The 15,512-nt window shown below is 42.1% G+C and overlaps 1 protein-coding gene across 3 annotated transcripts; it reads left to right on the top strand.

Annotated features, from left to right (window-relative positions):
• The first annotated feature begins 2,641 nt into the window (after window positions 1–2,641).
• Window positions 2,642–12,829, top strand: LOC146712873 (sodium/hydrogen exchanger 9B2-like). 3 transcript variants are annotated; one of them, XM_085444943.1, is made up of 13 exons: window positions 2,642–2,743; window positions 5,858–5,966; window positions 6,344–6,514; window positions 7,459–7,601; window positions 7,705–7,832; window positions 8,021–8,102; window positions 9,395–9,488; window positions 9,570–9,676; window positions 9,760–9,909; window positions 10,045–10,153; window positions 10,344–10,480; window positions 10,937–11,111; window positions 11,199–12,829. In XM_085444943.1, the coding sequence occupies exons 1-13, from the start codon at window positions 2,642–2,644 to the stop codon at window positions 11,237–11,239; spliced, it is 1,548 nt and encodes a 515-aa protein (XP_085301069.1). In that variant the 3' UTR covers window positions 11,240–12,829. The 3 variants fall into 3 exon arrangements, with proteins under 3 accessions (XP_085301069.1, XP_085301087.1, XP_085301078.1); XM_085444961.1 differs by having other exon boundaries at window positions 2,669–2,743; window positions 7,540–7,601; XM_085444952.1 differs by having other exon boundaries at window positions 2,669–2,743; window positions 11,202–12,829.
• Window positions 12,830–15,512: the final 2,683 nt, after the last annotated feature.

Here is a 15,512-nt window from a genome sequence, read left to right as displayed (position 1 = left end):
GCAGACCCAACATTTATGTACCAAAGAAGCAAAAAAAACAAAAAATAAAATAATACCCTAAAATTTTACACCCAAGTTGCTGTTCAGCAAAAGCAGTGTGGAAGAGGACTCCACCACCAGAGATGTCCCGTGGGTACTGGCTTATCCTCGGTCACTGCAATAAAAAACAAACAAGCAAACGTAGCAAAAACAAGAACCACTAAAATCTCTACTCCAGCAAATCAGTCACTCCGCAAACAGGGCGTCAAATAAGCCATTACACCGCATACGGCCACATTTTTTAATATTTCTGTTATATATTCGTGGGGGGTCTCATGTAATATTGGTACCAAACCATTATCACACAGCTACAACTAATGGGTTTTAGCCCACACATACTAGTAGCATGTGAAACCAACCCTGGGACATGCAGATAAACACTGTGTGTCTCCAAACTTGCAGTGTTGGTCTTAGATATCATTTTCAAATATCTCAAGTTAGATTCAGAACCATCCTGAGTCTCATAACAAACACAAAGAGACATGTGTGTTTCCTGCTTCTGCTCGTCAACTTCTGCTCGTGTTGTTGTTTTTGGTGTTGATGTGTACGGCTGCAGCGGGAGAGCTGCAGCCGTTGAATGTACTGTTACAGCGACCGTGTGATTACTGTAAGGGTGGACAGCGTGCGGCTCGGGGTTAGCTGGAGGCTGGCACGCCGGAGGGACCACGCTTAAATGAACATAAAAATAAAAAGTGCTAAGTAGATATATATATACATGATATATACATGAGTGCAGGTGGTGATCAGTGCCAAACATGGAATGATGCAGTGAACACAGCGTAGGGTCATGTGTTAGTGGTGGGAACAGTCATACGGTTATTGTTCATGTGTCCAACAGCAGAGGGGAAGAAACTGTTCTTATGGCGAGAGGTTCTGGTGCGAATGGACCGGAGCCTCCTGCCTGAGGGGAGCAGGTCAAACAGACTGTGTCCAGGGTGAGAAGGGTCAGCTGAGATCCGAGCTGCACGCCCCAGTGTCCTGGAGGTGTACAGGTCCTGCAGAGATGGGAGTCTGCAGCCAATCACCTTCTCAGCAGAGCGCACAACACGCTGCAGTCTCTGTTTGTCCCTGATAGTGGCTCCAGCGTACCACACGGTGATGGAGGAGGTGATTGTAGTGTAGAATTGCATCATCGTCTGTGTTGGCAGGTTGGCGGGCGATGGGGGTATGTGGCGGGGTGTGTTCTGCGATACCACTGCAGGTTTGGTGGTGGTGATGTGTACAGCTGGCAGTGGGAGAGCTGCAGCCGTTGAATGTACTGTTACAGCGACCGTGTGATTATTGTAAGAATAAACGATGCTGTGAACCATGAAAAAGCCATCGGGTCTGCTGTGGTGGTGATCTTTGTTTTGTTTTTTATCTTAAGTGCACGCAAACCAGTAAACAAATTAAAACAAATGCTGTTGATAAACTATAATACAAAAATTACAATTAAAATTCTCAACAACAAAAACAATTGGTGAAAATATAATTAATATGTAAACAACTTAACAACCCCCAAAATGTCTAAGTCACGTGACGTGACAGCGCAACACCGAAACATAACGTTGGGGGAGAGGGAGCAAAGTGTGCCTGCTCTCCGCTGACACAGCGACCTGGCTGTTTCGTCTTTGCACAGCGTTGTAAACAAGCAGAACTCAAAGTAAAGGATCAATCTCACCAGGCTAGTATCGATCCGATACCGATGCCGACTTGGTATCGACACTATTGATATTTGCTTCGATGTTTGCCAAAACTCATCAGAACTTTTTAGATAACATTTGTTACTTTTCAAATTCTATATGTATTAAGTTATGCAGGCTTGTTTGCACAACAAGGCTAAATAATTAAACTTTTCTGAATCGAAATAGTCTACAGTCGTCGTTTCAGTTGTTTCTGTGATTCACTGAAACATAATTACAAGCACTTCATACGTTTCAAAGGCTTTTATCGACAATTACATGACATGTATGCCAAGAGTCAGTATTTGCCGTGTTGGCCCTTCTTTTTCAGGACCTCTACAATTCGACTGGGCATGCTCTCAATCACTTCTGGGCCAAATCCTGACTGATAGCAACCCATTCTGCCATAATCACTTCTTGGAGTTTGTCAGAATTTATGGGTTTTTGTTTGTCCACCCGCCTCTTGAGGATTGACCGCAAGTTCTCAATGGGATTAACATCTGGGAGTTTCCAGGCCATGGACCCAAAATTTCAACGTTTTGTTCCCCGAGCTACTTAGTTATCACTTTTGCCTTATGGCACGGTGCTCCATCGTGCTGGAAAATCTGTGTCTTACCTCTTACTTTTATTTTTATTTAATTACATCTCTAAAGAGATCTCTGAGCATGAAAAATCTGTAAATCACATTATCATGTTATGTTTATACCTTTTAAGAAGTTGTTGTTGTTGTTTTTTTTAGCTTTTTTTATTTTATTTTATTTTTAGCATTTTTTAAATGTTAACAGCAATTATATGGAGTACATTTTAGGGTCTTAATAATTCTTGACCATGAAATGCACCCACTTTAAGAGGTTTGGCAAGAAGAGGATAAAGGACACCACCTTACTCACAGTCCATGTCTCTAACCCAGTTAGCGCTCTCTCTTACACATGCGCGCGCGCATGCACCTGTTCCTGGTAAAGGTAGGGAATAAAGTTCAGGCTGGTCAAGAGGACAGAGAAATGCCCCGGAGGAAGACGGAGGAGCTGGACGGCACGACCACGGTGAGGGCTTGATGAGTCACCCCTGAAAGGCTATTTATAGAAAACATATGCATGTGTTGGGGTTGTTCTTGCTCCAGACTCTGTGATTATAAAGGTTTAGGCCAAATGCATGTGGACAGATGAGCACTTATAATTTGCACCGATGTTTTTTTGAAATTCTATACGTGAAAAGTGAGCGCGAGAGCCCTCGGTGCGCCTGCTCGCTGCTGAAGTCAAAGTAAACTTTATTGTCATCTCCGCTACATACAGTCCAGTATATAGTGAGACAGCAGTGCAAGTAAACAAACAATAAATATACACTTTAGGACTCGGGGTAAAGGGATCAATAACAATTTAAAATGTATATTTTATATTTTGTTGATTTAAAGTCTCACACACAACCCGTTTTTAAAGTTTAAAAACAGAGAAAAGAAGAGGAGGAGTGTAGCGACTTCCTCAGTCGCTAGAGGCCGGGGACTGAGCTTGCCTATTTGCCTGACGCGCTGTCAACTTTACGCCATAATGCGAGAGGTGGAATTGCTTGTTTATTAAAGTGCTTGAAAAGTTTACAGAGCAATAAAACATCACAGGCTCTAATGCAACAATTAAGGGGAAACTCGTTGTGCTGCGGTCAACAAAAACTACGGCGACCCAGCACCCGCGTGACTCCCGTTACACATCACCATAGCAACCAAACAAATGAAAACCCAGTGATCCTTAAAATTCAATACATTTACAGTTTTTTCTGATTGCGTAAGCACATTTTTTGTAACTATTGGCTAATTTTGCAAAACTCTTCACACAAATAAGAAAACCTGTCACCCAATAATCAAAACATTGTAGTTCTCTTGCAAAAGCAAACACAGCTAGATTAACTCTTCACACCTTCGTAAAAATGGTGTTTCCGTATCAAACAGTACACACAAGCCATCATCTACTAAGCACACAATGCGCCAACTGCACACTGATGGTATGAATACAAAACACATCTGGCTTTTGCTTTCTCTGTGCACAAGGTAGGCTATGTCAGTTTGAGCTCATACTTCTGTCATAGATCCATAAGCATAGAGGGATCCAAACTGGTGTTTATTCAAACACATCAAAACAAACACAAGTGTTTATTTCCAAGTATAGGATCATTTGCAATCGCCATAATGACTATATGGGTTACTTGGTCTGCAGTGAACATGCTTCCTCTGCCCCCAGCATCTGGTCATCTAGCAATTCTGTAAAGTAACAACTTCAGTATTTTTACATCAATGGTATTGGTGTGTTTCTCATTGGCATACGGCAGTGCTACAAATCTTTGTGCAAAGTGACTGTACTAACCGATTCCCATTTCAAAATGTCCTTATGGTACTTGCTACAGTGTAGCGGCTCGAGTTAGGCTGGACCCGTTGGCCAGCTACCCTCAGGGTCATTCCACGGTTGATTACATGGTCCACTATTGTAGCTCTGATGTCATCAGCAATTCTATTTCTTACTCTTCTTACCCTTCCTATCCTCCCTCCTCATCTTCCTCTCCCCCCTCCTCGTCTTCCTCTCCCCCCTCCTCGTCTTCCTCTTGCTCCTCCTTGTCCTTGTCGTCCTCTTCATCCTACTTCTTCACCTCCACGTCCTCCTCGGCCTCCTCTACTTCTCACTCTTTCTGCTCCCTCCATTGTACTCCGCACACACAGCTTACCTGTATTATAGTGCTTAGGCTGATTGCAAAGTGAACTAATTATCTAAAAAAGTTTTCACATGTGAAAGTGTGCCAGACAGTTGGCAAATTAGTGTTAATGATAGCCATACATGTGTATACTTTTGCTAGGAGTGTGTTGGAAATTTGGTAATTGAGTGTTGTGCAGTGAATTGTGCCTACAGTTTTGCAAAGTGTGTGTTACAAAATTGCAAACTGAGTGCAAAGCAGTTTTTGTGCTTTTAGTTTTGCAAACTCAGTGAGTGGTTTTGCTATAAGTCTGAATAGTTTTAGAAATTGTGCTACAGGAATCACAGTTAGGGTTTAAGCATTCAGAAAAAACTGTAATTATGGCTCCTACAAGGAGAAACGAGCAAAAGATGCAGGTAAGCAGATGTGCGATTGGATAATGGCAGGTCATCCTGAAACAATCAGAATACTTTATTAATCCCTAAGGAAATTATGTGGGTTACAGTTACTCCAAGAAGAAATGGTAAAAATAGCAACAGTAACAGACTAAACTCCTAACAATATATACAATAATATAATATTAATTAGTCAATTTTAATTGTTGATTTGTCCTGTTCTCATTGCATGACGAAGTATGATGTCTGTTTAGTAGCCGTTTGCATACTATGCATACTCTCTCTCTCTTCATATGTATGAGGTGTGTGCGTGTGTGTGTGTGTGTGTGTGTGTGTGGAGGGGGGGGGGGGGGGGGCAGAGGGGGTGTTCGCCCAGGGCGCCTAACAGGCTAGGACCACTGGGTGTGTGTGTCTGTGTGAGTGAAAGACAGAGAGGGAGAGCAAGCGACAGATTTTGTGTTATAAGCTTCATGTTATGGATGCACAGTGTGAGCACTCAGGTCGTATCTGAGCATCGGGCCGTATAGTGTGAGACCCTGCATCGTGACCTATGAACTTCTAAACCCTGCGAGTCAATTGTGCAAAAGCAGAGCAGAAGCTGAATAACGCGACTGAAGAAAAAGAAAACTTGCACAGTGTATGCCCAGCTTAAGACATAAAGACTGGTTGGCAATGTTCTGGAAATGATCAATTGCTAAAAAAAATTTATTTTCCCATCCGGTTGGTGGGTGGTAGCAGGAGGTAGTAACTATGAAACTGGTTGCAAAAGGAAGTAGTTGCTAGCAATCTCTAGCTGAAATTTGTTGCAAGTTGTGCTCTTTGTCAGTTGGAAGTTGCAATAAAAAGGCACAACTTTTACTTGAAAGACAAATGTCCGATAATCGGCAATATTTCAGACAAGGTGGAGTCTTCTATGCAAACTGCAGTAATCTGTTGAGATATTTTTTCCCTAGCATTTAGTGGTTGCCATGGAATTACCAGGCAGTATCTAGGCAAGTGTGATCAGGTGATTAAGGTCCAATTATCTAACTTGATCATATGTATTAAATAAAAATCAAAAACAGAAAAAAAAAATCTGTGTGTGGACAGATGACGATGCCATCATCTGAGTCACCCTCCTCATGCTGCGCGCCCTGCATCAGTCTGAAGGACAGATGTCCTCGACCTCAGGGACTCGTCAACCTGCTCATCACTAAAGGTAACAAACACTCATAATGTGAGAATTATCAGCCCAAGGACCAGAAGTGGGTCGAGTATCCAAAAATTGTACATTGTAAAAACATCAACAAAATAAGGCACACCAATTCCAATTTCCAGATTTCAGTTTTTCACAACATAAAACCTTTTTAATCGGTATCTACAGTAAATAATATAAATATATAAACAATGCAAACCACTTCCAGTGACAATGCTGTATACTTTAACGGAATACAGTTACTCATATTTTGTATTTTAAATAACGGCGGTACATGTATTCTGTTACTCCCCAACACTGACTGTGAATATGTGTACTATCAGAGAAATAGAGAAACTATGAAACTTAACGAGTCTAAAAGATTTCCCGTCTGCTTGCAGTGTGTTTGTTTGCTCTGCTGTTCGGAGTCGTCTGGTCCATCACGGGAAAAGAGTGTTTACCTGGAGGGAACCTGTTCGGCATCATCATCCTCTTCATCTGCTCCGTGCTGGGAGGGAAGCTGGTGGGAATGATCCAGCTGCCCACACTGCCCCCCTTTCCTCCGCTACTTGGTACAGCCCAGTAACTTATTGTGTTGTAGTCTCATCCAGATTAATAGAGGTCATGTAAAACGTAATAAATACTTCCTGTGTTAAATATAGAGCTTACAGTGTAGCACATGCAAGTTCCCAGCATTTATACTCGAGCGCTGTTATGTGCTGCAATTGTGCAGCTAGAACACTAGGGGGTGCTGCGATTTCTCTCTTTGAGAATGATCCATTCTCCATCAATCCAACCACTTGCTTTCAGTCAGTGTTTTGCATTATAAATATGTTCTACTTTCAGGGGTGTATGCAATGTTATGTAGCAGCTTTTGTTTGAAAAACACAAACACAAAAGCTGCCACATATTTTGCTTTTTTTGTAGTTTTACTAAAGTTCTTTTGTAGTCCATTTGAAAGTTGTGGTTGGTGGTTGTGAAAGAAAAAGTCAAGTTCGACTTGGCTCAGTTTTCTCACATGGGCCTCTGCTATTCAGTGTACAATGCTATTTTATTTTCTTATAAGAAGGAGAAGAAGAACAGTCCTCATATGTGACATAAATGGACATTTGAATATTGGAACATCCATGATAAACACCAAAATAATGCATAATAGGAAAGTATAAAGGCAATGTTAATCCACTCTATAATACAGCCTGCATCCCTAACAGTACTTCATGCATACAAACTTTTTCCACTATATTACCTGAAAATCTTCACTGCTTATTATTTCTTCATGTCAGTAAAACTTGAATTGTTGTCCTCTTATCCTATGTACAGTATCTATCAGTAAGTATATGTAGATACTTAGACGTACATTGTGATTTCAAATAAAATACAATTAAATTCCATTTAATTTTAGGGGGATCACACCCTCAGTCACAGGCCATATCACAAAGTGCTACCACACATTATGTTAGTTATGGTCCTTACAACTACAGCATGCCTGTACAAACTTGTGTGTGCGTGCGTGTAGGTATGCTGCTGGCGGGTCTGCTGTTGCGTAATGTTCCTTACGTAACGGACGCCATCTTCATTGACACTCACTGGTCTGCAGCTCTGAGGAACATCGCCTTGTCCATCATCCTGACCAGAGCTGGTCTGGGCCTCAACCCTGAGGTACACAAACAGTCAAATACTGTAGCAGCATACAATTCCTGACATGCTGGTAGTTACACACAGAAAATCAAATGCAGTCTCTTAAATCCTTGTTTGCATGCAGGCTTTAAGTCGACTGAAAGCAGTGTGCGTACGTGTTGCAGTTGGACCCTGTATGGTGGAAGCCTGCGTTGCTGCTGTGGTTTCTCACTTCCTGCTGGGTCTTCCATGGGTTTGGGGTTTCATACTGGGGTAATTTGCGCACACACATACACACACAATGGTCTTAGTCAATACTTTAGTTGACATGTTGGAATCTCTTTAAACAGACTTTAAACAGGTGGTTTCTGCATGTTAATTGCAGCTATTTCTTTCTGTATGGCTGATCCAAAGTAAGTAAAGTGACACTCACTGTATCTGTGGTGTGTGTGTTTGTGCAGTTTTGTACTGGCTGCCGTTTCTCCAGCAGTTGTTTTTCCTTCAATGCTGCTTCTGCAGAGAGAAGGATATGGAGTGGAGAAGGTAAATTATCACCTGTTACTATCATCACTACATTTGACTGATGAAAGGTTCATCCTGCCAGAAGGGGCAGCATATGGGCGGAAAAACAGATGAGCCTGAGATGAGTCTATAGACGTGGGAAAACATGTGTGTAGGCGTATGTAGAGCAAGTATAACCTAAAAATAACAGCCATTACAGCAGTTCTAGAGGACTCTAGAACTGCTGTAATGGCTCTAGCTCCATCAACACATTCTGAGCGATTGCTAAGCTTCCTAATTGTGTCCTAGCCCCTTTACAAGGACCCACAGTGACCTCTAGGAGACCCACTGTGGCCCTTAATACCTTCTACAAAGTTACAAGCTTAAGCAGAATCAGAATACTTTATTGATCCCTTATTGATCACTTATCAATAAGGTATTAGTCACTCATTAGTCACTTATTGATAAATAGCTGGATAAGAAGAAGAGCATGTGCAACAGGGGTGTAGCTGTTGCAGTAAACAGTGTGTTAAGTGGATGCGTTGTACAGGGAGATGGCCACAGGCAGGAAAGATTTCCTGTGTCGTTCAGTGGTGCTTTTCGGTAATCTCAGTCTCCCACTGAACGTGCTCCTGTGACTGACCAGCATGTCATGGAGTGGGTGGGAGGTGTTATCCAACATTGTCTTTATCTTGGACAGCATCCGCCTCTCCGACACCACCTTGAGGGAGTCCAGCTCCATCCCCACAACATTGCTGGCCTTACGGATCAGTTTATTAAGTCTGTTGGCATCTGCGACCCTCAGCCTGCTCCCCCAGCATGCAACAGCATAGAGGATCGCACTGGCCACAACAGACTCATAGAAAATCCTCAGCATCCTCTGGCAGATGTTGAAGGACCTCAGTCGCCTCAAAAAATAGAGACGACTCTGGCCCTTCCTGTAAAGTGCTGTGGTGTTTTTAGCCCAGTCCAGTTTATTGTCAATGTGTACTCCAAGGTATTTATAGTCCTCCACAATGTCAACACTGACCCCCTGGATTGAAACAGGGGTCAAGTGTTTCCTGGTCTTCCTGAAGTCCACGATCAGTTCCTCCAAATTAATTCATAAGCTTGTAATACACAAGTACTTTCAGCTACTTAGTAGTAGCTGCTACAGCTACTACTAAAAGTCTTAAAATACTTGAAGTTTATTTAAATCAAAGTGACACTCCTAATCACCCAAAAGAGCTCAAGGCTCCTTCAGGACTGACTAATAGTTAAGCTTCACCAACCCAAGAGCTTCCAAAGGGTCAAGAACATTTAAAGCTCTAATGTCACTGTGTGTTGTTCTTCAGGGAATCCCCACCCTCCTGCTTGCAGCTGGAAGCTTTGATGTTATTCTCGCCATAACAGGATTCTCTACTTGTTTGGGAATCGCCTTCTCTACAGGTCAAAGAAAGTTTTTCTGTCCTGTGCTTTATGGTTTGTGTTTTTTCTAGTCTACATGGTCTCGTTGTGTTTGTCCTGCAGGTTCTACATGGATGAACATACTGAAAGGTCTGCTGGAGGTGGTGGGAGGCATCGTAGCTGGTATGATCCTGGGCATGTTCTTGTACTGCTTCCCCAGCAATGACCAGGTTTGACATTTTTTTATTAATATGATTTTTCCTTTTTTAATTGTTCATAAAATGTGTCTTTAATATCTTCTGTCTGATCGCAGGAGGATCTGGTATTGAGGAGGACCCTCATGTTGCTGGGTCTGTCCACATTTTCAGTCTTCACCTGTAATGTTATAGGTTTTGCTGGAGCTGGAAGTCTCTGTACACTGGTGCTGGCTTTCCTGGCTGCACTGGGCTGGAAGACTGAAAAGGTATCATATATCAGGATCACTTTAACCTGCATCCTGCCCCTTGGATTTTGTCATGTTTACCCTAAATCAACATGTCTTTTAATGGCTGGCACCATGGAATGTGGTTAATCCAGGTATCTCTAACTTCGCAATCAGGCACCAGTAGCAGAAATAGTTGGTCGGTCATGGGATGTATTTCAGCCACTTCTCTTTGGTCTGATTGGAGCTGAGATCACGATTAAAGCACTCAGCCCAAGTACTGTGGGTAAGAACATTATACTACCAGTATATTTCAGTTAGACTTTGCTCCATTTGTGTCTAGATTTTGTTCTCAGTTACTAGGAGCCCAGTGGGCCCAGTAATCAAAGAGCTTTAACCTGCAGAGCAAAAAATTTCACGGCTTGAGGAAAGTTAAGATACTGGTTTCCTCTTTGTTGTTGTGTCTATGCCCTTAGGTCTGGGTATGGCCTGCATTCTTATTGGTCTGGTGATCCGTCTACTTGTCACCTTCCTGTTGGTTCATTACGGAGGATTCAGCTTAAAAGAGAAGCTCTTCATTTCTGTGGCCTGGCTGCCTAAAGCTACTGTGCAGGTCTGTGAGTGTGTAATCCTGATATTAGACTGCTAGAAGATATTCATTTTTCAAGAATAGTGTGCCCGACTTTATTAAACCAGAACTAGAAGCACCTCAGACTTATCCAGAAACTTCTGCATAAAGCCTCTAAACACTCCTAAAATGCCACTGGTGGTCAAAACAGCTACTAAGATATCATATAGATTTTTCTTTGTAACCACTGAAATCATTAGATTGTAATGGTGTTGATTAGCTACCTACATGGCTCCTAAATTACTACGTTAATCTCATAAACATGTTCTAGTTTTTCATTAGTCATGAAACCCAAGGTCCTATACATCTTCCTCAGTTATGACTAAGAACTAAAAAAGTACTGTTGTTTCCCTTAAAACCACCTCTGTGATCTTAACGATAAACTCCTTCATTGTTAATCTGCACTTCTCCTGAGCAGTTATTTATGTCTGTATGTGCTAGGCTGCCATTGGCTCCAAGGCATTGGACATGGCGAGGGAGGAAGGGGACGAGGCCTTAATTAAGTTTGGTTTGGACGTGCTAACATTAGCGGTGTTAGCCATCTTGATCACAGCTCCAGTTGGTGCACTGGGTATCGGACTGGCAGGACCACGTCTCCTGGCCCGGCAGGTCAAAGGTCAGCAGGCATACACATCTACACACTGTGTAGTGGCTTCATAATTTTACTCTAAAATCACTGAATGTCTTTTTTTCCCGACCTCAGCAGAAGAGATGGAAGGTGAAGCTACACCATCTTACCTGTGAGAGTATTACACCATCTTATCCACCTTATACTTCTAATCAAATAATTGTTGAATCATTGTACGGCCATAGGCCACATTATGCCTTTGATTAAAGGTTGTGAAATCATTACACTGTTTTATGATGCATTTTACTGCTGAGTTATAAGAAATGCTGTTTGTGTAGAATCATGGCCTTCCTTTTCTGATTACAAAGAGAACAGAACATACTGTAGAGTTTTTCTGCCCCATCTCATCAGGAGGAGATAAAACAGGAAGCCAAGGCCGTCACTTAGGCGTTGTAAGATAGAAAGAATGTGAGGGTTTAGGCTTTATGGCCCTGAAGGGAGGGGGAAAAAGCTGTAAGAGTCTTTGTAACTGTTGGACACTTCGAGATGTTGCCAGACACCCTCCTGTGCACATCTCCCGTCTGGACATCGGTAATGCTCAAAGTGTTGTATAGAAAGAATTGTATAGAATAAAGAGATTTTTGATTGAGCATTTATACACCATTTATACACCGAGTGTTGTTTCTCCTTCAGCCCAAAGATGGTAAATGGTAAAGGGCCTGTATTTGTATAGCGCTTTTCTAGCCCCTAAGGACCCCAAAGCGCTTTTCGCAACCAGTCATCCACACATTCACACACTGGTGATGGCAAGCTACAGTGTAGCCACAGCCACCCTGGCGAGGCTGCTGAACACTGGCGCCACCGGGCCCTCTGACCACCACCAGTAGGCAACGGGTGAAGTGTCTTGCCCAAGGACACAACGACCGAGACTGTCCAAGCCGGGGCTCGAACTGGCAACTTTCTGATTACAAGGCGAACTCTTGAGCCACGATCGCCACAGATGAAAGAATTGGGGTATTTAACATACCGCAACGGGGCCGTTCAAGAAAAAGACCGCTTAAAAAACTCCTTATATACAAACTGTATATACAATATATTAGTATGTCCACACATAATGTAAATGATAATCAGAGTTTAGCTGCAGTTCATTTATATATACTGGCTGTAGGTTTCTCCTATTGTCTCATATACTCAGGTTAGAAACTGTAAATTTGTAAATGTTCATATTTTTATTAGGCTATTATTAATAAAGCAAATGTGTTAAAAGTACTGATATATTCTGTGTTATAACATTTTACACATTTCAGCTATTTTACAATCCTTTGAAATGAACTCTGTTTGTTAAGCGTCACATGTCTGAGCTACACCGGTCTTAGATATACTGGTGGAAACCTCCATATTTGTATGAAAGATGAGGACTCGTCTGCAAGCACTCGTCCACTCCTGGCCAAGTGGCAGTGAAATGTTTTTACAGGTATTGTTACTATGTCAGTGGTTTTGCTCTGCAAGGGCATCACAAACATGTCCTTTGTAGTGTTGTAAACTATGGTGTGTTGATTTTTATGCAGCATTTGTTTTTGTTAATCCAATTATTAATTTTACATTACACTATAATGTTATCAGCTCATTAGCAGTGACAGTATGTGTTTTATAAACCAATTCCTGGTTAGCTAGTGTCAATATAAGCTAACATATATTTGCCACATCAGATTTAATTTTTTTTACTTCAGTTTTTTCTGTTTTTCTGTTTGTCTGTTGAATAAATGAAGTACAGCTGAGGTCATTCATCATATGGGGAGTGGTAGAGTTTAGCTAGCATGCTAGTCTGATGTGTTGGTTTTTTTTTGGTTATTTTGGTGTGGTGGAGTAATGTAGATAGACTTGATGTTGGAAGTCAGGTCTTTAAAATTACACCACATTCAATAACAAAAAACAAAGCAATCATTTCTGATTTCAGATTTGGTTTGTTATAAAAAGGTATTTTTTTTTACTGTTATATTTGTTTAAAACATGCAAAACGCAAATATTAGATACAGATTAAGTAAATTATGGCAGTAACTGATGCTTTTCCTCTCAGAGGCTGGATGTGTGCCTTGGATGTTCTACTGAAAAACCAATGGCAGCACAAACTTGACACTAATCATGGGTCTAAAGATGAAAAACGACATGTACTTGAGTTTGTTACTCAAATCCACCAGCTGCTGCCTGAACACACTGAGATTTAATTATAGAGGACTTTTAAGATCCCCCAAGTCCACCAGTGATAGCAGTATCAATACCTTTTAATGCTGCTTGTTAGTAAAGTGGACGTCAACAGGAAACGAGCAAAAACTGAGCTGCTGTAGGCGTTTCCTCAACTTGACTGGACCAAAGCACTTAAACACCAACCGCTTGATGGAGGCAATGACTGGCAGCTTTCAGGTCTTAGAAATAACAGTAGCTTAAGCTAATAGCTAAATCCAAGTGCCAGTATTAATGCAACAAGACTCCCCACCACACCCAGAAGCAAGCAAATAAGTCACTACACTGCTTAATAAACCAATAAAATGGATAGTAGGACGAGAACACCTGTAACTGTTGTAGAGCCTGATTAACACTGCCTGGTTATCTGGCTGAGTGCTGAATGAGCCAGCTGTGCTCTTGGGTGTGCCAGGACAGCCACACAACATCTAAGTGTGTGAAGAGGACTTTTGATTTACATTAAAAAAGTAGAGTCTACTAAATAGATATCGTTTAAAGCACTGCAGCACAGTACCTTTAATACCTACAACATGCTCTAGTTGCTATAATAAAATATCATGGTCCACAACACTGAATGTGTGCTTTAGAGCAGGTAACGCTATAACATTACCTGCTGTTCACCATTCGTGGCCTCCCTGTTTTGTGGATTTTTCTTGTGCAATTTTGCATGTTTTTTTTAAACAGCGCATAGTGTTCTGCTTCCTCATTGGCTGTAGACCACTGTCAATCAGTCTCGTGCCGTGTCTCCTGTACACCTGTAATGCATTCAGCTTGTCAAATTCCCATAAATCTTCGATCACTAGCAGTGTGACTCTGAAGTGTTTTACTGTAAGTTTTCCCCCCAACAAACAACAATGTTGACGAAACGTTTTGCAGTCAAAGGAATCTGTGGTAGCACCCAAAAGGCTGAGGAAGATGCTAACCATCGCACAAAAAGTTGGACATCTGGACATGCTAAAGAAAGGTAGAAGTTACTGTATTTTTCAGATTATAAAGCTCGCCGGATTATAAGGCGCATTAAGCGAAACAAAACAGTCAGATAAGTTAAACTTTACTCAGCTCATTCTTCTTGCTTCCCCTACTTCGTACGATTGATTCATAAATGTTGAATTCTCTGGCAGCTGCTCTATTCCTATGTTCTAAACCTGAAAAAAGGGTTTGATCTTTAGTTTCATTCTATTTCTGGACTTTTTTTTCTACGATGGTTTGAACTTAGAGAGTGTTTAAAAGTGTGAAAATATTCATGCCTGTCTGAAAAAAGTGTATAAAGCATGTAGTGAAGGGTATTAAAGCCTTAAAACATCTATAATAATTATAAAATATAAAGCCTGCTACCATCAACACAGGAGCACCTCAGGGATGTGTCCTCTCGCCACTGCTCTACTCCCTCTACACTTCAGACTGTGTGGCCACCCATGGCTCCAACACCATTGTGAAGTTTGCAGTCGACACAGTGGTGTTGGGTGCCATCTCCAATAACGATGAGGCGGCCTACATGGATGAAGTGAAGAATCTGGCATCGTGGTGCCAGGACAACCACCTCCAGCTGAACGTCAGCAAGACCAAGGAGCTGGTGGTGGACTTCAGAAGGGGTCAGCACAGAGACTACAAGCCCATTATCATCAATGGAGCTCCAGTGGAGAGGGTGCAGTCCTTCAAGTATCTTGGTGTCCACATCTCCTCAGACCTGACATGGGCTGCCCACATTCAGGTCCAGACCAAAAAGGCTAGGCAGCGCCTGTATCACCTACGACAACTGAGGAAGTTCAGGGTCTCTCCAAAGATCCTCTGGATTTTCTAAACAGGCGCTGTGGAGAGCATCCTCACACAGAACGTGACATCGTGGTTTGGGAACAGTTGTGTTAAGGACCAAAAAGCTCTCCAGAGAGTGATCCGTACAGCAGAACGCTGCTGCAGGATTGCTCTCCCCCCGCTTCAGGACACCTACACCAGGAGATGCCGGACTAGAGCAGCGCAGATACTGAAGGACCCGTCCCATCCTGGCAACAAACTGTTCCAACTTCTGCAATCTGGTAGAAGGTTCCGCATCTTCCGGGCAAGGACAGAGAGACTCAAGAGGAGCTTCTATCCCCAAGCCATCCGTGCCCTAAACACACACACCCGCCCTCTCACATCATCTATAATTGACTGAGACAGGACTCTCTTCCAGACACTAAACCAAGGAACAATGTACATTTCAAATTCCTT

The sequence above is a fragment of the Copadichromis virginalis genome, linkage group LG3 (assembly GCF_057382275.1).
Source record: "Copadichromis virginalis isolate Kocher_CV1m ecotype Utaka linkage group LG3, C_Virginalis_male_GT1.1, whole genome shotgun sequence".
Classification (NCBI taxonomy): domain Eukaryota; kingdom Metazoa; phylum Chordata; class Actinopteri; order Cichliformes; family Cichlidae; genus Copadichromis; species Copadichromis virginalis.
Note: the sequence above shows the minus strand (reverse complement) of the source record. Positions and strands in the feature narration are given on the sequence as shown.